Raw genomic sequence first — 22,042 nt, forward strand, 5'->3', positions numbered from 1 at the left:
TTACCCATCATATTTACTACAAATCCTCCCCCATATTCCCATTTACCTAAATGTTCCCTTCCAAGTTCATAAAAATCTAAGTGTTTAAATACTTTTATCTGGCCACATTATATTTTGTATGCTCTCTCATTATCTGATAATTAAAGCATTACCTTGCTTCTAAAATGGTAATCCTACTTTACTGTTTCTAGAATTGACTTTCCTAAATCCTAAATCCAAGTGGAATATATAAATTCCTTTCCCATTTAACTCTAAATTTTATTCCGGTTTTTGGTCTGGGCTCTCCCTCTTTCTCCAAAAGGACTAATTTCTATTTTTTTGAATCACTACTATGCTGTTTAATTATTATTGATTTACAGGAGACTTTTTTTGTGGAATATTTTTCATCTATTTCCAACTGGATGCAGTTAAGCTCTTTAACATATCCTTTAGATATCTGAATTGAAATTGTACGACATCTACAAATTAACTCAGGAAATTAATTGATTCAGCATCTTTACTATAAGCTTCCTACCCATTCTTATCTTTACGTATATTAGGACTTTTCAGTTACTGAAATGTCCTTTGCCTTCTCGAATTATAACTCTAATGACGGCTTAATTTCCAAAGAATGTATAATCTGATCTTGCAGATACAGCTAAATGCCCTTTGTTACTGTTCTGGTGGAAGATTGTCCGCAAACATGGTTATGTGCACATGGCAGCCCTCACACCAAGACGCGGAGCCTACCTCCCACCTCTGGGATGTGGGCTGGCCTTCAGCATGTGGGGGATATCATGTTCTGAGTCTTCCAAGACCAGGAGGCCCTGAGAAATCATGTAGCTTCTGCTTTTGTTCTCCTGATCGGATTCCCTGAGCCACACGTGAAGAAGTACAATTGCCCTACTGGAGACAGGGTCCAGCCAGAGCCCAGCTGGACATATGATTGAAGTCACCTTAATGTTCCAGTTCCAGCTGAGCTCCAGCTGAATACAGCCACCTGAGTGACTCCAACTGAAGCCACAGGGAGCAGAAGAACCACCCAGCTGAACCTAACCAACCCCCAGAATCATGAGACATAAATTATCACGGGACACTCTTGTTCCCAGTCATAAATTCTGGGGTGGTTTTTATACAGAAATAGATAACTGAAAAAATTAACAACGCTTTTAAACAAGGCTTATAAAATATATTTTAAAATATCTTAATTAGTTACTTTGTTTTATAATTTTGGATAATTTCTTAAAATTTTATTTTTATTTTTTTAGTTCCAGTATAATGAAAATAACAGTGTTATATTAGTTTCAGGTGTGTAATATAATAGTTCAACAACTCTATACATTTTTCAGTGCTCATCAAGTCCTCCTAATCTGAATAATTTCTTTTTTACCTTTCATATTTTGTAGATACAGAAGCATATGTATAAAATTTAAAATTTATTCCTTTTTTCTTTGCGCTGGTGATAAATGTGTCAAGTACTTTACTACAGAATGAAAGGACACAGTCTCAAAGGATGACCCTGTTTAGTTTCTGGACTGAAGGCACCTGCTTATAGACCATTTTCCATTAAGTATTACGTAACTACTTGGAATAAAGTAGATCTTCTTCATTAGGTTTTAAAGGTATCTCTCAAATCTTAATTTTTATTAGAAATAGGTCCTCATTCTATTAGATACACCCTTTTTGGGAAATTGGTATGATAACTTTTAATTATTTCATCTACTATAACTTTCTATAATTAGAAGTTTTTCTTTATTAAACTGGCTAAACTCTCACCAATAACAATGGATAATCTTTTCAATCTCCTCCTGAATTTCATCTAAGCTTAACGTTGTGATTAATGACTGAGACTGTCTCAGGATTTTTCTTTTCTTGTGTGTTATCAGGAAAGAATCCTCTCGTGCAATTATTGGCTGCTTCTGAATTTCAAGAAAAATTTATACAGGGACATCATTATTCTTTGAAGCTTTGAAAACAATGAACTCTAAGCGGATTAGTTTCAGGTGACATTTGGGATTTGGGGATATTTTTAGATAACTTTTCAATACCCTCCATATTTGAATCCAACTGGATGCAGTTAAGCTCTTTAACATATTGCCATTGACAGTTTCGTATGCTCTGTCCCATTTTCTTGAAAGTAATATCCAAAATTCTTATTCATCATATTTCTTCCTATATAGCTGCCTGACATACCTTAATAATTTTTTTATTTCTCTTATGTATTGGCGAATGCTAACCTCTTTTCTCATTTCTAATCTTGTTCATTTGTATTTTCCATTTTTTGATCAAATTTATGTTGCTTTAACAATGTTCTAAGAAATATTAATCATTGATTTTATTTATAAATTGCATTGAAAATTCATCTGTCAGTTCACAAAAAATCTATTTGATTTCCTTCTTTTTTGTTTGCTTTCACAGCTTTTATAGAATCTTTTTAAAGTATAGTTAAGTTGGTTAATTTTCATGGTTTTTTTTTTCCCCATTTAAATAAATGTTTCTGAAAACAGTACATTTTTGTTTAAGGACTATTCCCTGGCTGCAGTCCAAAGATTTTAATAGGTAGCATCTTTTTATCACCACTTATTAAAAAAGAAAAAATGCCCTGTATTCCCGAATGCTTCCTAGAATAATGATTATGAATTACATTAAGAGTTCCAAATGCGAGAATTTTTTGTGTTTTTCTTCTATTTTTCTTAATTCTATTTTCATTGCCTTGTGGTCAGAAATGTATGGAAATGCTCCTGTCTTTGGAGAAGCCTCACTCACAGTAATAGACTATCCATTATGTTCTGTGTACCAACAGAATTTGGATGTATTTAAACAACCCTGATTGGGGCAGATTAGTGTGGTGCCCCTGCTCTGTTCTGGTTTTTATCTTTTTCTTTTTTTTTGAAGATTTTATTTATTTATTTGAGAGAGCAAGAGATTGAGCAAAAGAGTACAAGTAGGGGGAGCTGCAGAGGGAGAGGGAGAAGCAGGTTTCCCGCGGAGCAGGGAGCCCGATGCGGGGCTCGATCCCAGGACCCTGGGATCATGACCTGAGTCGAAGGCAGATGCTTAACCGACTGAGCCACCCAGGTGACCCGACCCTGCTCTATTCTTGAATGGTATGGTAAAAAAAAATCTAAATTCTTACACTCACGTATGCAGTGTCAATTTTAGCTCTTAAAAAAAGGTAAATACATCATATGCCAAGGTGTGGAACACAAACAGATCAATAGGGAAGAGGCATACCTGCTTGGATGAATCACACTGGTGGATTCTACGAGGGTCATGGTATTAATAGGCAGACACATTCCATTTTTTGAAGCGCATTTTCAGATGTGTTGACTACTTACGTCAATGTATGGGCACAGCATTATTCCCAGAGCGCTCTGAGCTCAGTAAAGCATTCTGAACTGCCTTTATTAGCTTGTAACAATTAAGCAGACACATAGGGGATTTTCTGGACTATCTTTATCACGTTTAGTCTAGCTCAGAAATGGTTCTGGGGAACTGGTACAAAAAGATCAAGTCACAGGCAGGGCAACTGGGTTATCTCAGTGAAGACATTTCTTTGTAAAGTGCTGAGGTGACTGATGATGCCCACTCGCCACCACGCCAGCGCGTGTCAGGGTGGACCTGACACCGACACAAGGGAATCTGATTAGCAAAAGTCTGGAGTTGCAAATTCCCAACTGTGTTTTCCTAAGTGGGCTGTTGTCTCAAAGTGGTATGCTACCCTACGGAGTAGCACTGAACATTACTGCAATTTTGAAATACAATTTGTAAATGTTTGGAAACTTCAGAAAGGTCAGATAACCAAAGTCCTCTCTCCTGGCAAAGAGAATCCCATGCTCTCTCTCTTTGGCTCAGGTGCAATGCATCCGATGCACCAGCTATCTGGTGTTTCCATGCCATGATTTTTCTCCTTTGCCCGTGGGTGCCAACTCCCACCCAGACTCTAACTCCAGCTCAGAACTACTCTCAGATGAATAGGACCGCAGAAGTGGAAGTTTAAGACTGTCAGAAGCCTTCCATGTTCTTTGGTAAAGGTCTTCATTTTATAGACAAGAAGACTGAATGAAGCCTAATGCAAACAGTAAGGACCTCAGAGGATTATTGTTGAACATTCACTGTTGGCCCAAAGTGTGGCCATTATGGTAGTTAAGGGACTTGTCCAAAGGCTCACAGCCTGGCTATTGAGCTGTGACTGTGACCAGAGTCCCCGCGTTGAGACCTTAGTCACTGTTGGGTGTGCCACTTTGCTTTCTCCACTTCCTGCTCTTAGCCCGTCTTCTGAAAAGATCCATTTCAAAGCAGTGATTTTATTCTGAAGAGGTAGAAGGGAACCAAGCAAAGACAGAAATGGGGGGGGGGTATGGATCCAGAGATAAGCCGATAAATATTATTTTAAAAAAATAAGCATAAAATGCAAATGGACCTCCAGAGGTCAAAAACTATGCCCTGAGTTGGTACAGCCCAGGTTCCTGTGCATTTGATACCTACATACTCTTCGGGACTAGCTCTTCTCATTGAGTTATCTTGGCATGTGCTTGTTAAATAAAGACAAGATAAATAAAACAAGCAGCCTACTCTTGAGATACTCATCACCTAATAAGAAGACACAGACAAGTGAATAAAGCAGAATTCAGCCTGGTAAGTACCATGCAAATATTTATGCAGTGGAGAAAACCGCAGAGGACAGAATAGATGTTCTTATATTCTCCTGGGGGCAGTAAGACAACACAGTGTGTATAAAACATGCCAGAGAAAATGCTGTTACCTGCTGCCTGGGTTGCTCTGGACAGAGGTGAAGACAGCGTTCCTGTCCTTTGGGGCTAAGGTGCATCTCGGTCAGTTTGGAAGCCCAGGAAGTAACTGGGCCATGGGCCTGGGGTTCTAGAACCAACTTCGGGTAATGTCAAGGGAATGAAGGCGACATCACAGAGCAGATGGGGCATTCTGAGGCTTCCACATGGAATAAGTACTTTGCAAGGAGGTGAACCAAGGACCCTCACTCCTATTAAGGGAGCACTTAGAGCCTGTTCGTTTTGCAGAAATTTCCTAACAGAGTTTCCCTTTACTTACCTACTGGAGCTAAACATCCCAGGTGTCTGAATTAGCCTGCAAGTAGCCTTCAGCTTCCCCCCTGCCCCACCCCCAAAGCTTAGGACCGGAGGCACTGATCCCAATTACTTAGAGCAGGAGAGAAGAGATGGGCTGCTCAGGCGGCCGCAGCCCCTCCTGTGGGGACGGCTGCGAACATGGAACTCCATGGCCCAGGCGCACGGGGATTCTCGAACAGGGAGGGCCCTACTCAAATGGGCCTGTCTCCCTTGTCAGTTCTGCCAGTCACCCCAGGAGCAGCTGTAATCCTAGAAGGACAGCACCAGCAAATGGCGTGTCATAATCCTGGGTCATGCGTTGCCCCCGTACCCACAGGTATGACAGTCCTGAGGATGCAGGTGAAGCATCTTCCTTGTTTGGGTCTGCCCTGACCTGCGAGCTGGGAAAAGGGTATTTCCTACGGAGCAGGAAATTTTCCTTCTAAAATTCACGTCGGTGTGGCGGCTGGAGGGGCCCTCAGAGATGGGTGTGCCCAGCTACCCTCAGCGACCACACTGTTGGAGGAGGAAGCTGAGGCCCAGACAGGGAGAGCCAGGGGGTCAGGTCGGGCAGATCATGCTGCATCTGTGTTTATGCCAAGCCACCAGACCCCTCTTGCATGTGCTAGCCCCGCCAAACCAGGTCCTCTGAAGGCCCTTCCCTTCTAGATCCCCTCATCACACTCAGAGGAAAGAGATGATTTGTGTCCTACATATTCACTTCTACATGCCAGGTAAGAACACAGAGGTCAAAGAGGAAAAGTGACCTATCCCAGGTCACAGCTGGTGCCTGATCTGGAATTCAGGTCTGGGGTCCTCTGCCCAGTGCTCATTTCATGAAATGGCACCGTCTCCCTAAGGAAATGTACTTAGTCACAGCTCAAGCCTTCCCCTGCTAGTTTTCATCCACAAAGATGTGCCAAGTATCCAAAACCATAACTCAGACAATCCCAAATACAGCCATGTTCCCTATGTTGCCGTCCCAGGCCCTGGAGGCTGCGAGTCTTTACCTTCAAATGCCCGCGCCGCGTCCACGAGGTGGGACCAATCTAAGCCCGTGGCCGTGTCCGGGAGGGGCATCAGGCCAGGATCTGCGCATTTGGACTTATCCGATAAGGACCCGTCGGAGAACCAGAACTCATCTAAACAGAAACAAAGCCAGAGCATCAGTCAGATGGCAATGCGGGTGCGGGTGGCCCCTCCAAGGAGCTGGGGAACTTCTTACAGATCTCTGGCCCCCAGTGAAAAGGGCGACAGTACGGTGCCATCATCCAAAAGACACATGGCTGGAAGGATGGTTTGCAGAGAACCCGTGACCTACAGACTCATTTCAAGGTCAGCCAGCGACGCCCTGGGATGGAAGGGATTTTAGAACGGTTCGATGGTGCAGTATTGAAATCAGGCAGGTTCCTCCCAGGCTGGATTTCTCTGGAGGACATCCATCCGCGTCTGACTAGCTGCAGGACTGATTCCTGTCTTCTGCAGGATTACTTTCCCCTTTCAAGTGTTGCAAACTTCTAGTGTACACACGGTTTGGTACAATCTTTCTCTAGCCTGATGGTTTAAAAAGCTTCCAGAACACAGTTATGTAAGCTGAGCACCACACGTTCAAGATGCCCAAATATCAGTTTATTATAAAAATGCAGGAGGACTAACTTTGTCTTCATTATTGACGGGCAAGAAAGAGAAGAGGTGGTCCTTCCTCCTGCTAGGCACAAATACGGGGGTTGGACTGCTTTGCTGACTTACTGAGCTGGTTCATCACTGGCTAAACCAGAAACCCCTCGCCATCCAGCACGGTATTTTGTCTGTCCTTTGTCTGTACAAATGGACCTTTTAGGGACTGGGAGTGTTTATGTCAGTGATAAGACTAGTTGTTAGAACTCACTACGCCTCTGAGGACAAATTTTTCAAAGGCTTCACCCAGACTGTCTCTGACATGTCTTTTCTGAACCTGCCCCATACGCGGCATGCAGCTGCCTGTGAACACATCTGCCTAATGAGACCAATCAAAATAATGACCACCTGGCTGTCTGAGCCTGCAATTAAGTTAAATAAGGGGCATAATTAACCCAATGCACCTGTAATTTTTGTTCCCACACCCTTTGGGGAAGCTATGAAAGGCTGGCATCTGGACGGAGAGCGAGTGGTGGTGTTTGACCTTGACCTTGACCTTGAAGGGCACTAACGGTCTTCCACCTGCTTGACACCTTCACAGGCAGCTCTCAGCCACCTTCCCCAAGCCCCATCGGAGTACTGACAGTCTTGGGATGCTTTGACGATTCCTGAGCAGCCTGAAATTCCATGATCTGTGGCCATCTGTCATTGAGCCATGGCACACATCTGATCCTGGTGGCCAGGAAGCCAAAGCCCAGAGTGAGTGAGTGAGCGAGTGCACCCAGCTATTCACCCAGCAGGCAGGTGAACCACTCTGCTCGCTGCCGCCCTGTACGCAAGTCTCGTGGAGACCACTTGCAAAGCACGTGATGACTCCGGATCTAGGAAGGTCTCAGGGCGTGAAGTTTCACAACCAGAGGCACGCCCAGGGCATGCTAACTCCCTCCAGCTTGTATGGAGAAGCAGAGAGCAAAAGGAGGGAAATACAGTTAGTGGTCTTTCTTTCTTTTTTTCAGATTTTTATCTATTTGTCAGAAAGAGGGAGAGGCAGGCAGAGCAGAGGGGGAAGCAGACTCCCTGCAAAGCAGGGAGCCCGATGTGGGACTCGATCCCAGGACCCTGGGATCATGACCTGAGCCAAAGGCAGATGCTTAACAGACTGAGCCACCCAGGCGCCCCTGTCTTTCTTCACTACAAACTAATATCCCCTTTTCCCCAGTTTGTGAATGGAACTTTTGTGTTTATTGGAGACTATGGAACTGGCAAAGATGATCAGTAGATTAGAAGAAGTCCCCTTTCCCCCAGGGTTTACTTGGAGCGTATCTACTGACCTGTCTGTGATGTATTTACTAAGTGACTACCACATGCCTCACACTGTGTTCACTGTGTTCCGGATAGTGGTGGATAAGGCAGACAAGGCCCATCCTCTCTGGAACCTTACAAGAGATGGGGGGAAAAGACAGTAAACAAATAAACAAGGTAATACAAGTAGTGACAAGTCTTTCAAAGAAAACAAAACAGGGGGATGGGACTGAGGAGCCTGAGGGCATGTTGGGGGTGGGCTTATCTTAGGAGGTGGCATCCCTGAGACTCCAATGATGATAAGGAGCTGCTGGATGAAGAACACAGTTCTGCTAGAAAAGCTCTAGGGATTTAAATCAAAATCCATCATTTGTCACTGAGCAGGAAGATCCTTGTGTCAATGACGGTCTCCTTAAATGACGTAAGAGCACCTAAATTCTCCTCTGAATTATCATGATGAAAATCACCTCGAGTTCTTTACAGTTGTTTGGAAAATTATATAATTGGCAAAAAAAAAAAAAAAAAAAAAAAAAAAATTACTGTTTTTTTGCCTGAGACTCCAAACCACCACAAATCCTTTGTAATACTTTTCATGGACGTTAGGTATCACCACTGCCATCACCTAGACGGTGCTTACTGAGCATCTTCTACATTCCAAGCACCACTGGGTACTATGTTAGCCCCCAGGGACAGGATGACCAGGAAGAGCCAGGCTGAGCCCTTGAGGAGCCCAGTGAGCAAGCAGATAAGCCTTGCTGGGGCTGCTGGGGCTGCTGTGGGGGGGGGGGGTCTGGTATGGTGCAGGCAGGTGAGCCACTCCCACCGCTGGTGCACACCACGGCAGCTGTAATTGGCTAGCTTCCAGAGTTTTGCAGAGGAGGAAGGAAAAGTACCACTTGTCTTAGGTTATCAAAGCCTGTTACTTCAAATCTGGCTCTTCAGAGCTAGCGTTCCATCAGGAGCACACACTGCTTTTTTGGCCAATTCAAAGAAGAAAGTGGCTTGTGGATTCCCAGGGATGGCTCATGTCCAGACACCGATGCCCGGGCCCTTGCTCTCCAGCCCAGACATTGATCTTGTGGCTTCTTGTTTGTTTATCCGCGACTGGAAAGGGCTCCCTATCTCTACCGAGTCCGACTTTATTTGTTGTTATAAATGCCAAGGAGCCTTCCTGATGGTCAGATAGCTAGGGTTTCGCAATTCCGCTCCAAAAACCAGGGAAGATTGAGAACATTTGAAGAAAGAGAAACAAGTGCCCTATGGAATCAGTCAAACCCTGCCCTGCTGCTGACGGTCCACGGATGCCTTCTGTAATGCCAACTGTAGCAAGGGTCATCTTCTGCCTATCAGCAGCTCTTACCACCTACGCCCCACATGCTGAGCCTATACTGGAGTCTGCAGCAACTTGCATGAGTACTGAATTATAAGGAAAATACTCATTTCATTTATTCTAAACTCTCCCTCTATTTAAGCTTCAAGGGGCATCCTTTGGGAGGTGCCTAGGTCAAAACTACAGGATTTGGAAACACACGTAAGTTGATGCTCTGTTCTTATCTTTTGAAATTTAAGAACTCTTTTGAGTCTATGCTCATAGGAAGATTTCTACCATTCCTTGGAGAGCTTTGATCTCCATAAAAAAACAGAAATTCTCACAAAAGACCCCAAATAGGCAAAGCAACCTTGAAAAAGAAAAGCAAAGCTGGAGGTTTCACAATTCCAGATTTCAAATTCTATTACAAAGCTGTACTAATCAAAACAGTATGGTACTGGCACAAAAACAGACACATAGATCAATGGAATAGAATAGAAAACCTAGAAATAAACCCAAAACTATATGGTCAATTAATCTTTGACAAAGGAGGCAAGAATATGCAATGGGAAAAAGACAGTTTCTTCAACAAATGATGCTGGGAAAACTGGACAGCCACATGCAAAAGAATGAAACTGGACCACTTTCTTCCACTAAACACAAAAATAAATTCAAAATGGATTAAGGGCTTAAACATGAAACCTGAAACCATTAAAATTCTAAAGGAGAGCACAGGCAGTAATTTCTCTGACATCAGCCACAGCAATTTCTTTCTAGATATGTCTTCTGAGGCAAGGGAAACAAAAGCAAAAATAAACTATTGGGACTCCATCAAAATAAAAAGCTTCTACAAAGCAAGGGAAAAATCAACAAAACTAAAAGACATCCTACTGAATGGAAGAAGATATTTGCAAATGGCATATCTGATAAAGGATTAGTATCCAAAATATATAAAGAACTTATACAACTCAACATCAAAAAAACAAATAATCCAATTTAAAAATGGGCAGAAGACATGAACAGACATTTCTCCAAAGATGGCATACAGATGGCCAACAGACACATGAAAAGATGTTCAACATCCCTCATCATCAGGGACATGCAAATTAAAACCACAATGAGATATCACCTCATACCTGTCAGAATGGATAAAATAAAAAACACAAGGAACAGCAAGTGTTGACAAGGATGTGCAGGAAAAGAAACCCTCATGCATTATTGGTGGGAATGCAAACTGGGGCAGCCACTGTGGAAAACAGTATGGAGGGTCCTCAAAAAATTAGAAATAGAACCACCATATCATCCAGTAATTGCACTATTGGATATTTACACAAAGAATATGAAAACACTAATTCGAAGGGATACATGCACCCCTATGTTTATAGCAGCATTATTTACAATAGCCAAACTATGGAAGCAGCTCAAGTGTCCACTGATAGATGAATGGATAAAGAAGATGTGGTATGTATGTGTGTGTACACACACACACACACACACAGACACTGGAATATTATTTGACCATAAAGAAGGATGAAATCTTGCCATTTGCAACAACATGGATGGAGCTAGAGAGTATAATGTTAAGCGAAACAAGTCAGAGAAAGACATATACAATATGATTTCACTTATATGCGGGATTTAAGAATTATTATAAACAAAGGAAAAAAAAAGAGACAAACTGAAAAATAGACTCTTAACTATAGAGAACAAACTGATGGTCACCACAGGGGAGGTGGCTGGGAGGATGGGGGAAATAGGTGATGGGGATTAAGGATATGCTTATCCTGATGAGCACTGAGTAATGTACAGAATTGTTTAATCACTATATCGTTTGCCTGAAACTAATACAACATTGTATGTTAACTATACTGGAATCGAAATAAAAGAAAAAGAAAAAGAAAAGAAGAATTAAAAAAGGAAAAATAAGGGGAACAGCGACAGTTTTCGGAGGGGAACACGAAGGATGTGAGCCTTCTTAGTAGGCAGTAATATTTACATAAATAAGGCCTTCATATTATCCTCTTGAAGGTTCTCTTCCCATTTCAAATATTGTTTAATCTTGAAGACGGATTTTTTAATCAACCTGTGGCAGTTCTGTTCAGGATAGAGTCTCTTATGACATTTTGCAGATCTAAGAGTATTGGTATGTCTTGTTATTGTCTTAAAATTACATTCATAGCCTTCTTTGTAAAAAAGTATTTAAAACGGCAGAATTTTTATAATAAACATTTACCAAGAAAAAAATTACAAATAAATTAAAAGAAAATCAGGAATTCTCTTTACATGTTGGGAATCTGCCAGTGCTCAGGACTGCACTGAATAAAGCCAGGTGCCCAACTGGTCAAGGAGGAAAAGGATACTGGGAAAGCTTTTCAATATCACTGGTTCTCTGGCCTGTGAACTGTGTGTCCAAAGGGCCACTCCCCATTTTTTTCTATCTGGGCCACTGAAAAAAATTTGTTCTGAAATCCACTCGTAAGGAAAACAAAGGCCCTAACTGCAATGCAGAAACATTTCAGAATTATTTTCAATTGCTTGATCAGGTCATAGTTTCACACCTCCAAGTTGAGGACACAATGATACAGCACATTTCAGTGACTTCACAGGAAATATACATGAATCATGGCATGAATCACATCCAAAATGTGTTTGTGAAGTACCTGTCTCACCAGGTTGAATTAAGATCTCGGTCTCTAGAGAAGACAGACTCAGAGACAGGTTCAAATTTGGGACATTTACCAGCTAAAAATATCTGAACGAGAAGCCTGTGATTATTGTTACAGATACCCATAGAAAAGCTGCAGCAATATTCGCTGTCAGGAGATGAAACTGCTGACCCTTTCTCTGCACTATCCTTCCTCCAAATTAGGAACGAGTCTCTACTAGGGACAGACTCTCTCTCTGAGGATCCCATGCTAGGAATGCTCGAGGTTTAAAGCTTCACATGTATGCTTTCTGAGTTTCTGCCTAGCTCTTCCTATGTGGTTCCTTGGCCATCCAGTGCTCGAAGTTGGACAGAACTGACCTCCCCTCCAAGCTTTCACGTGAGGCTAAGTCTCTGAGAAACTAAGAGAAACAACTGGACGACCTCAAGTAGTCCTCGTTTCTCGCTCACTAGACATCTGTTGTCCCAGTTTTGAACTACATTCCAAGAGCAGGATCTTCTCACCGCTAGTCTGCTGAGTGACCTGAAACCACAGAAAGGGAAGGATGACTAAAGTCTGTCGAGGAGATAAAAAGTGTACTCACACACCAGGTGAGTGCAGGAGTCAGACACATCAACGCAAATTATGGCCCACTCCCTTGTTTACATTTTGTCATTTCACTCATTGAACCGAGAGAATTTTTTCTGAGGAGTTGCTACGGTAAATTGGAGCAGTCTCATTGACAGATGAGGTTTCATTAAAGAGCAAATGGCAAGGATGGCTCTTACTGCTTTTCCTACAGAAATGGACAATGAGGACAAGTTAAGGCAGTTTTGAACTTGGATAGTGAATAAGTAAGGTATCCTACTTATGCATTTATGCTTTGAAAATACTAAGAAAGGATGCAGTCCTTCAGTGGGTGGATGGATAAGTAAACTGTGGTACATCCAGACAATGGAATATTATTCAGCACTAAAGATTAGAAGTAAGCTTTCAAGCCATGAAAAGCCATGGAGGTAAGAGCCAGTCTGGAAAGACTACACACTGTAGGATTCCAACTATATGATGCTCTGGAAAAGGCAAAACAAGGGAGACAGTAAAATGATCAGTGGTTGCCAGGGGTATCGGGGAGGGAGGGATGAACAAAGCACAGAGGAGTTTTAGGTGAAATGAAATTATTCTGTATGATACCGTAATGGTGGGTACATGTCATTTTACTTTGTCCAGATCCTCAGAATGTACAGCACCAAGAGTGAATCCTAATGTAAACTATGGGCTCTGAGTGATGATAATATATCAGTGCGGGTTTGCGGATTCTAGCAAATGTATCCTGCTGAGGGATGTTGATCGGGAGGGAGCCTATAACTGTGTGGGGACAGGGGGATTTGGGAACTCCCTGAGCCTCCTGCTAAATTTTGCTGTGAACCTAAAACTGCTCTAAAAAAAAATTCATTAAAAAAAAAAAAATAAAGCTAAAAAAAAAGGATACATATCTTTCATATGGAAGCAAGTAAAGGGTAGGATGGAAGAATTACATCAACACACAGGCCATGGATGATTTCATGACCACACATGAAGCATTTTAAATAAAAGAAATTACATATGCAAGAAAACAGTTTCACTGATTTTATGAAGGCTTTCAAGAGAACATTAAAGTTATCTATTTACAAAAAAGGAAAAACATTTAGAGAATTATTAGGTTATTAGAATGTATTTGACCTTTCATATGGTTATCAAGAAGGAGTTTAAAGGTTTCTTCAATTTAGGCAAATGGACTCGTTATAATAGGTAGGCTATTATGTTACTTAAAGAAATAGATTAAGAATTTTATGAGACAAGGTTCATTTCCAATTAGGTTACACATCAGAAGAAGCATTATTAGAACTTTTATTTCATTTAGCCTGAGACTTCTATGTGTATGATGAAGTTTAAATTGGTTCTAAAGATAATGCTTTATATGATGAAACAAGGAAAAAAAACCCTGATAATGAATATATTTCTGATTAAATCCTCATTCTTTCTGTACAATAGAAATTAAACTCTGAAAGAAAGAAAATAAAGCTAGTGTAAAAATAATTATCACCCTTAAACTCTGACACATTAATAAGAAACGGACACTATATAAATATCAAAAATTTCAGGGTGTGAAGGAAAATCATGCAGAAATTGCCTCATCAATCTGTGAGCAGTAAATGAGAGGAAACCGGACGCAGAGAGCTGAGGGATGAGCTTGAGGACATGCTGCCGCCCGTGGGGAGAGCCCGGTTAAAGACTCGGGTCTCCTGACGCCCGTCTACCACCTTGACCGCCACTGGGTATGTAATGTCGAGAAGAAACAGAAACAGAAGGCTACCCACCAGAGTATCTACTTCCTGTACCATAGGGTCTTCTTTATAAAATCAGGTCTTAAGATACTTTTTATGAGTTTAATAGCTAAGATATTTACCTATACACACACACACACACACACACACATATAGGTATCTGTAGATATATGACCACTACTTGATAAAAATGTTTAATATGAGGTTTTTAATTTTCTTCAAAATTGGTAGTATTGCTTAACTTTTTTTTTTTTTTAAAGACTTTGAGAGAGAGAACAAGTGGGGGAAGGGAGAGGCAGAGGAAGAGGGAGAAGCAGGCTCCCCAGTGAGTAAGGAGTCCTATCATGACGTGAGCTGAAGGCAGATGCTTAACCATCTGAGCCACCCAGGCGCCCCCGGTATTGCTTAACTTTTAGAAAATGTCCACTCTGGTGCTTTTTATCATATTTAAAATTAATAATAAAAAAAGAAGATACCAAATAATACATTTATTTTAAAAAATAAACCAAACCCCCCAAACCTCTGTAGGAGATGACCTGAAGAGCCCACACCCACAGAAGCTCAGCAACCCGCCCCCCCAACCCTGCACTTACTTCTCAGGTTCCCCATGCTGGGCGCAGGGTGGGTCCGGGGGGGCAGCGTGCTGTGGTAGGGCGGGGTGGTGCTGAACAGAATGTCGTTGGGCAGGGCCTGGTCAAGTACTGAACTTCGAGAACTGCCGAAGGAAGATCCCCTCCGATTGCTGCATATGCTCTCATCCGAGAGGGTGCGGTACAGCGATCGTCGCGGAGACAGGTTCCCATAGAACGAAAACTAGGGGTTTAAATGTAAGGGGAGAAGGGGGAAGACAGACGTGAAAGAGTTGAAAGCATGGAACTGATTGGAATAAATCCGGGGGGTACACAGACCCCTCGCTCACCCTGCTCTCTGGGTTCGCCCTAGGCAGACAGGCAGGCACGGAGCATTAGCTCAGGAATGCTAAACAGGCGTGTGGGTCATCCAAGCACAGGCACCAGGGCCCTGGTGCAGTTATTGGATTTGAATGTTTTCCTCCTTTGACATTCTGTGAAATATGATCACGAATTAGATATGCACGGCTTTATTAATTCTGAAATGTTAAATGGAACCTCCATAACCTCAGAGCAGTGCTCCTGGAAATGTAGAAGTTGCAATTTCTGGCACAGTTATTCAAAAGCATACATAGCGCTGGCTTGATTTTAATTTGAAATGACTACGTTTTCAGATTAGGCAATTTCTGTACCAATCAACTGCATGGGAGGTTCAAGCTCATCTAAATAATAATAAAACTAATTCTGAACATGGTAGCTTTCTAGGCCATGCAAACAGGTTCAAGAAAAGTGCTATCAGTCCAGGAAAATCTTCTTGTCTACTTAAAAGTCATCAGCCACAAAAGTCCATTACGATTACTGAAAATGGAGCTATAGAAACCGATCATAACCAGATTTAAGGGAACCACTGAAATGACTGTGTGTTAACTCCCAGATAGGGTGAGGAAAATTCTTACTCAAGAAGCAAGTGGTCCAATACTCAAGAAAAATGAAATTGAATCTGACTTCCCAACTTTTTCTTCTGCATACTGAACCACATTCCTTTTATATAAACAACAGTAAAAGCCAGAATGTTTGCATCAAACAAATACAGAAGTGGCTCTTTACATTTGTGAGTGCAGCCAGGAGGCTAAAAATATTTCTATTGTATGTGTTCCTTCCATTCTGTCAGGCCTGTCCAACTGATGAATGGTAACTGGAATGTGTGCAGACTACAAAGTTAAATTTACACTATGAAAAGAAGGTGATTTGTCTTGGGGGGGGAAGACCCACATGCCAAGGAGAAGTTTATTCCTATAAAAAGAAAAGCTATTTGCACTTTTTGCACAATGGTCTGCACCCAAGCTTATACAGTACAACATGCACGATTGGATACAAGTTTAGAAACAAAAAGGGGACTCATTATGATTGACTTCTTCTGGGATTCCCTCCTCACACACACCAGCAGGTCCTTCAGAACATGATTACAGGCGCATTAGATTAAAGCGGCTTTGAGGTAGTATCTCATTAGAGTGTTATTCTAAGAACACAATTAGGTTAATTGCAGTATTGTTTTATTATAGGGAAGACAGAAGCAGACAGACTTGCTGTTTACCCTGATCACAGTCAACATGGCAATGCCTGATTTTTTTTTTTTTCTTTTCATTTGAACGAGAGTGAGCTCCGGATTAGAAGGGAAAATATCCAGATTCCCTGTCCTCTCTATCCATGCTAGAAAGCTGCCCTTCCTAACCTCTCCCAGGCTTGCTCTGCTAACCGATACAACAAACCCTGAAGAGGGTCAGCCACGCACAGACTAACAGGTAGAATCACGAGAGAATGCTTGTGGGCGGGTGGGGTTCCTGAAACTTCTGAGTCTCTTTAGACCCTGCTTGAGTATTTCTGGTAACTTCAAGGCCTCCTGGAAGTCGCTAACCTTTCTTCGCCCCTCCTCCACTAAGGGACTGTCAGGTAGCATCAGTTTCAGGAAGTCTTCTTTGGACAGCACGTGTTGAGTTTCTGAAGCTGCATCCCCCACCACGGTCTGCTGAGCTGCTGCGGACAAGAGATCCATCTCGCCATACAGCCTGTGGAACAAACCAGAGGGGAAATTAAGAGCAGGGGTCAGTCTCTCTGTCAAGTGCCTGTAGCCTGAAGGATTGAAATCTGCTGTTTCGACAACTGCATACTCATGCGCATGATGCTTAATTATTAAGTCAGTTCACCGTTGCTGCATCTGCGCCGGAACCCCACGTCATTTTACATCTTTGAAAGGAGCTCAACTGCAAAGTTAGAGTTCTGAATAATTCAGAAAGAGATCAGATCCCCGAAGCCCTGGATGGGAAAAAATAGAGCCCATTTTTTTTTTTTTTTTTAAAGGCCCATGTCAGAAAACACATTTTCAATAATTCATCAGAGATTATCATATGTCCTTTGCAGGCACGCTTCCTTGTGTTTCTTAGAAACTCGAGAGAGGCCTTCTCTTGTGGCTAGACAGCCACACCCCCACATCTCACCCGGGCGACACGGAGAGAGGCACCCAAGAGAGCCTGAAGTTTACGAGTAATCGATTCAGGCGTGTGCCAAGCATGTTTTATTATCAGCAATTCCGCAAAGCCGTTTGGATAAAGAAAGCAGCTGTCTCCCTTAATTATCAGGATATAAAAATGTATTTACGGACAACAAAAGACTGTCTCACAGAATTACTGTTTTCAGCTCTTTTCCAGGGAGAAAACCAGGGAGTCATCTTTGAAAGGTTTACTCTGGAAATGCAATCTGAGCAACCAACATTCCTGAGGACACAGGGAATCATCAGTGGCTGTACCGTGGGCGGAGGTGAGCGGTCCTTGCCGCACGACCTGCAAGGTCGTGTTCCAGGAATCCGTGGCCCAGGGCAGCAGGCCGCAGAGGATGACCTGGGTGTTACTGTCACGTGTTACTGAGATGACTCTATTTCAAAAGCAAGGCTATCATGTCACAGGGCGAGAGCTCACTGGGAAATTACCAGAGTAAGAAACTCACACAGACATGCTCAAAATTAACAATGGTTATCTGGAAGTCTCTGTGGCTTTTGCTTTGTTTCTGAGGTGGGTCAGGTTCAACCAGTGAGCGTTCCACAGTATGATTTTAAAGGGATAACTGGAAACTTGTGGAGGGCATAACCAATTTTCTATTTTATGTACAATGAGACGGTAATATTCTGTAGTTCTCTGTGGCACAAACACACTCTACTTGGCTAATCCTTTTCCGAGCATCTTTCAGTGATCTGGTGGAACACTGTTTTTGCAGTCTGCAGGTGTTAGATTCATCACTTCCACATTAAATGGAGTGTTTCCTTGTTTTAGGAGCCCTTGACTTAGCTGGACAAGGCCGGGGGTGCCTGTTGCCCCCACAGGGTGAGTACGGCCCACCACACAGAGGCCTGGCCTTAGCACTGACCCCGTGTGATGCTCTGCTACCCACATGCACAGACCCCTTCCTCACAATGCCCCTGAGGTAGCCCTTCTTTGACTGAAGGTCAGTGCCATCAAACCTGTGTGTTAAAATGCACAAACTCTGGGGGCTCTGGAGAGAAGAGCATCCACACGGGCACCTGTCACCCTTTCCTGACTCTCTGAGAGAGCCCTCCGCTCCAACAGTGCTTCCATACAAAACTTAAAAGGCTTGGGATGCACTTCTGGGAAGCACTCAGAAGACGTATTAAAGAGGCAGAAATACCAACGTTATCATCAGGAATTTGCATTTATGGTCCAAAAGGGTGGTTATCACTATGAAATTCCTTTCTAAATAACTCATCTGCAATTATTGACATGATGGTTCTTTTTTTTTTAACAAGAAGATTCCATTTTTAGTTTCAACACAAATGATTTTTTAATTGAGAAAGCAGTATCAGGCTCTCCCTATTTAAGAAGTGGGATCATGTTTTAAGGGGAAAAAGTGATACTAGTTTACCAACCAAACAAAATCACTGCAGCCCCCAGCGCACCCTCCACGCATGCTGGTGTTGACAGTACTTGTGGACACAGCCGAACACGGGGACCTCATAATTTGGTGCATGGGAGGTTTTTTTTCTTAAGGCTGTCCTTTTAAAAATAAGCAAACGAATAGCGAAATGCATTTGACTGCCCTTGCTTTGTATCCTTGAAATGTGATTTCTTTACCTGTCTCTTCAAAGAGACAGTAGCAGTTTCCACATGTCCTATCAAAGAGATTATCGGTGCTTTTTTTCTTTTTTCAAACAGGTACATAACATCCCTCCCTACCTGTCCCCATAAAACTTAACAATTGAAAAGGAAATCAAAGTCATGTTAAAATTAGGTAGAGTACTTTTCCTTTGATGATGTCACTTACACACCAAATTTAAGAAACACACTCACGGACTCTGTGGGAATTCAAATTGTCCTTGAACTTGTTTATTTACAGGCTCTACGGTTGCACCATCAATAGTGTATTACCATGACTTTTCTATTGCAGGCAGCTTTTTGGAAATAAGAATAAAGAACAGGGATTTCTTTCGATTTTATATGCAAACGTCAAGGAAAGAGAAGACTTTCAAAGAGAAACATAAATGCTAACATTTCAGAAGTTTTACAGAGATGTTTCTAGATTACTCCTTTTTAGAAAATCTATTTCTGTCGGAGGGAAAAATACACGTGCTTAGTCAATCCCCACAGTGTGTAAGGTTGCCTAAAGACGAGCCGCCGGCCACCTTACCCCTGACACTCAGTCACTTCGGGCTCCTCAGGTGGCGGGCTGCCCTCCGATTTCTTCCAGCCGATGACGTACTTGCTCACTGCCCCTTGCCTGTGGTAGGGCTTGGACACGGACCCAGGGACCTGCTGGGCACTGCTGTGAGACACGATGTAGACTTTGGATGTATCCAGAGACCCACTATTTTTGGAACAGTGAGCTGAAGGGCTTCCTGAATGGTGTGAACCACTGAGGAGAAAAACAGACAAAGACTGTCATAGAACCAGATTTCAGCAATGCTGGCATGCCTCCAGATTCAGGGCCACCGTGCGTTACCCCTGGGAATGAGGCAGACCCAGCCGCCCTTCCACCATGGGCCTTGACAGAATGCCTAATTTTCCACAGGCTGAGGACGTTCATGTGAAAGCCGTACCCCTGTGGCTGGAAGGATGTTAGAAACAATCAGAAGAAAATCAGAGAGAAACACAAGCAACGTACTTAAACTGATGCTTCTAAAGACAGGAAACCCAAAAGAAGGTGCTCGAGCTCAGCTGCTGTCCGGAAAATGCCAATGTAAATCACGACAGAGTATCACGGCGCGCTCACCACACGCGTAAACATGGGAGTGTCTGACCGTGAGTGTCCAGTGTTAGCCGGGCCGGGGAGCCATGGGTGCCCTCCTGCTGCTGGTAGGAGTGAAAAGTGTGTCAGACAGTTTGGAAGGCAGTCTGGACATGACCTGCGAAGGTGTGCACTGCACGGCGTATGACCCAGCGATTCCGCTCCTCAGTGGACACCGCAGATAGACCCCTGCACGGATGCAACTGGAAACAGGTAACAGTGTGGACAGGAGGACTGATCTTAATAGGTCCCCAACGGTGCAACCTGAATCATCAGTAGCAAAATGGACAGTGAATCAATAAACGAGAATGGGTAAAGGGAATATGCCATGAATAAATGAGCTGAGCACACAAACAACTCGGCTGAGCCTCACAGACGTCATGCAGAGAAAGAAGCAAGTCACAAAGAATTCGTCAAGTGTGATTCCATTTTTAAAGGAAGTTTATAAACAGGCAAAATAGCGTTCAGAAACATACATATTCGGTTAGTAAAACAATGAGGAGACGCGAGGGCAGGACGATCAGGAAAGCGAGTTAGTGGCTACTGAGGAAGAAGGGGCTGTGGGTGGTAGGACGCGGGGATCTTCTGACACAGAAATGCCAATTCCGTATCTGGTGGCTGTGTGCATGTTTGCTGTATGACCACACGATAGAACAGCCACAAAATAAAATTTAAATAAATGATGCAATCCCTAAAACAAACGAACAAAATTTTTTAAAGTCAGTGTTTAACCTAAGGCTAGAAGGACTCCCCACTGACTGTACAACCACCTCTTGAAATATAAAAGCCTAAAGACCTTTTTTTAATTCAGGAAGATTGACAATATAACGTTTTATGAAAAATGAATAAGAACAGAGATCAGGGGATTACTCTACAAACATGAAAACATTTAAATGTTTAAATTATGGTAGGCCTCCTGGTAGGATGAAATATAACCTTATTCTGAAACCCCTGATAAGCACCCACCTTTCTAAACAACCTACATAATCAAGCAAGTATCATATGATGCAGGCAGTAAAAAAGAAAAGTCCAAATTAAGAATGGTTATTAAAATGGACTTGTTATAACATTTGAAAGGAAGTAGGGTAACAAAATAAACCAACTCATTTTTGACAGTTTACATAGCTGGAGACACTGTGGTATAGGAAAAATTAAAAAACAAACAAAACAAAACAAATAAAACATCTCATTTACTACTATGAAGTAACTCAGCTGCTGGTGGTAGGTCTGGCGTTCCTGCGTGGGACTCAAAGCAACTTCAGTGTGGGCTCTAGAACGTGGAATCCGGGGGGAGATGTTTCCTGCCTTCCCAGCCCCAAGCGACCCAAGGAAGAAGCAAGGACTAAGGAAGGGAGCTAATGAACTCTTTTCATTTGCTGGGGTGCCCACCCGGGAGTCACCTCCCAAAATGAAAGCTCCACATCCAGGCAATGGGGTCTGAAGGCCTGTATATTTTCCCCTTAAGCTGCTTATTTTGAAAAACTTCAGATCTGGGGTAAGGTATAAAAATAGGAGGAAAACGCCCATCCATCCTTCATCTACAGCCACTAACTGTTACTATCTTGCTACATCTGCATTATTCCTCTGTACATATATTCCTCCCTGAACCATCTGAGAATTAGTTGCACTCCTGCGTTTCAGCATAGAGCCCCTAAAAATAAGAAGGACGTTCTCCCACATGGTAACAACATGATTATCACACCCAGGAAATCACACATTAATGCAGTGCTATCACCTAATATATAGTCTAAATTCTAATTTCCCAACTGCTCCCAATAATGCTTATGGTAATAATTTCCCCATTCAGAGCCCAGTGAAGGACTGTGCGTTGCCTTTAGCTACCACAAGCATCACGTACCTTGAAGTCTTTGATTATCCCTGAGATGTTTTATAGTTAAAGTCTTAGGGTTCCCCAAGTCTG

General features: G+C 42.6%; 1 protein-coding gene across 12 annotated transcripts in view; it reads right to left on the reverse strand.

Moving 5' to 3' along the window:
- The window catches only part of SIPA1L2 (signal induced proliferation associated 1 like 2), a 212,733-nt gene that overhangs the window by 9,708 nt on the left and 180,983 nt on the right, over positions 1-22,042 (reverse strand). For all 12 annotated transcript variants that reach the window (XM_032430396.1, XM_032430397.1, XM_032430405.1 and 9 more), the window contains 4 exons: positions 19,525-19,749; positions 16,748-16,898; positions 14,857-15,076; positions 6,077-6,208 (listed from right to left, as the gene is read on the reverse strand). In XM_032430396.1, coding sequence (XP_032286287.1) covers positions 6,077-6,208; positions 14,857-15,076; positions 16,748-16,898; positions 19,525-19,749 — 728 coding nt within the window. The remainder of the gene's footprint in view (positions 1-6,076; positions 6,209-14,856; positions 15,077-16,747; positions 16,899-19,524; positions 19,750-22,042) is intronic.

This window comes from Phoca vitulina, unplaced genomic scaffold (genome assembly GCF_004348235.1).
Source record: "Phoca vitulina isolate PV1807 unplaced genomic scaffold, GSC_HSeal_1.0 scaffold43, whole genome shotgun sequence".
In the NCBI taxonomy this organism is placed as follows: Eukaryota; Metazoa; Chordata; class Mammalia; order Carnivora; family Phocidae; genus Phoca; species Phoca vitulina.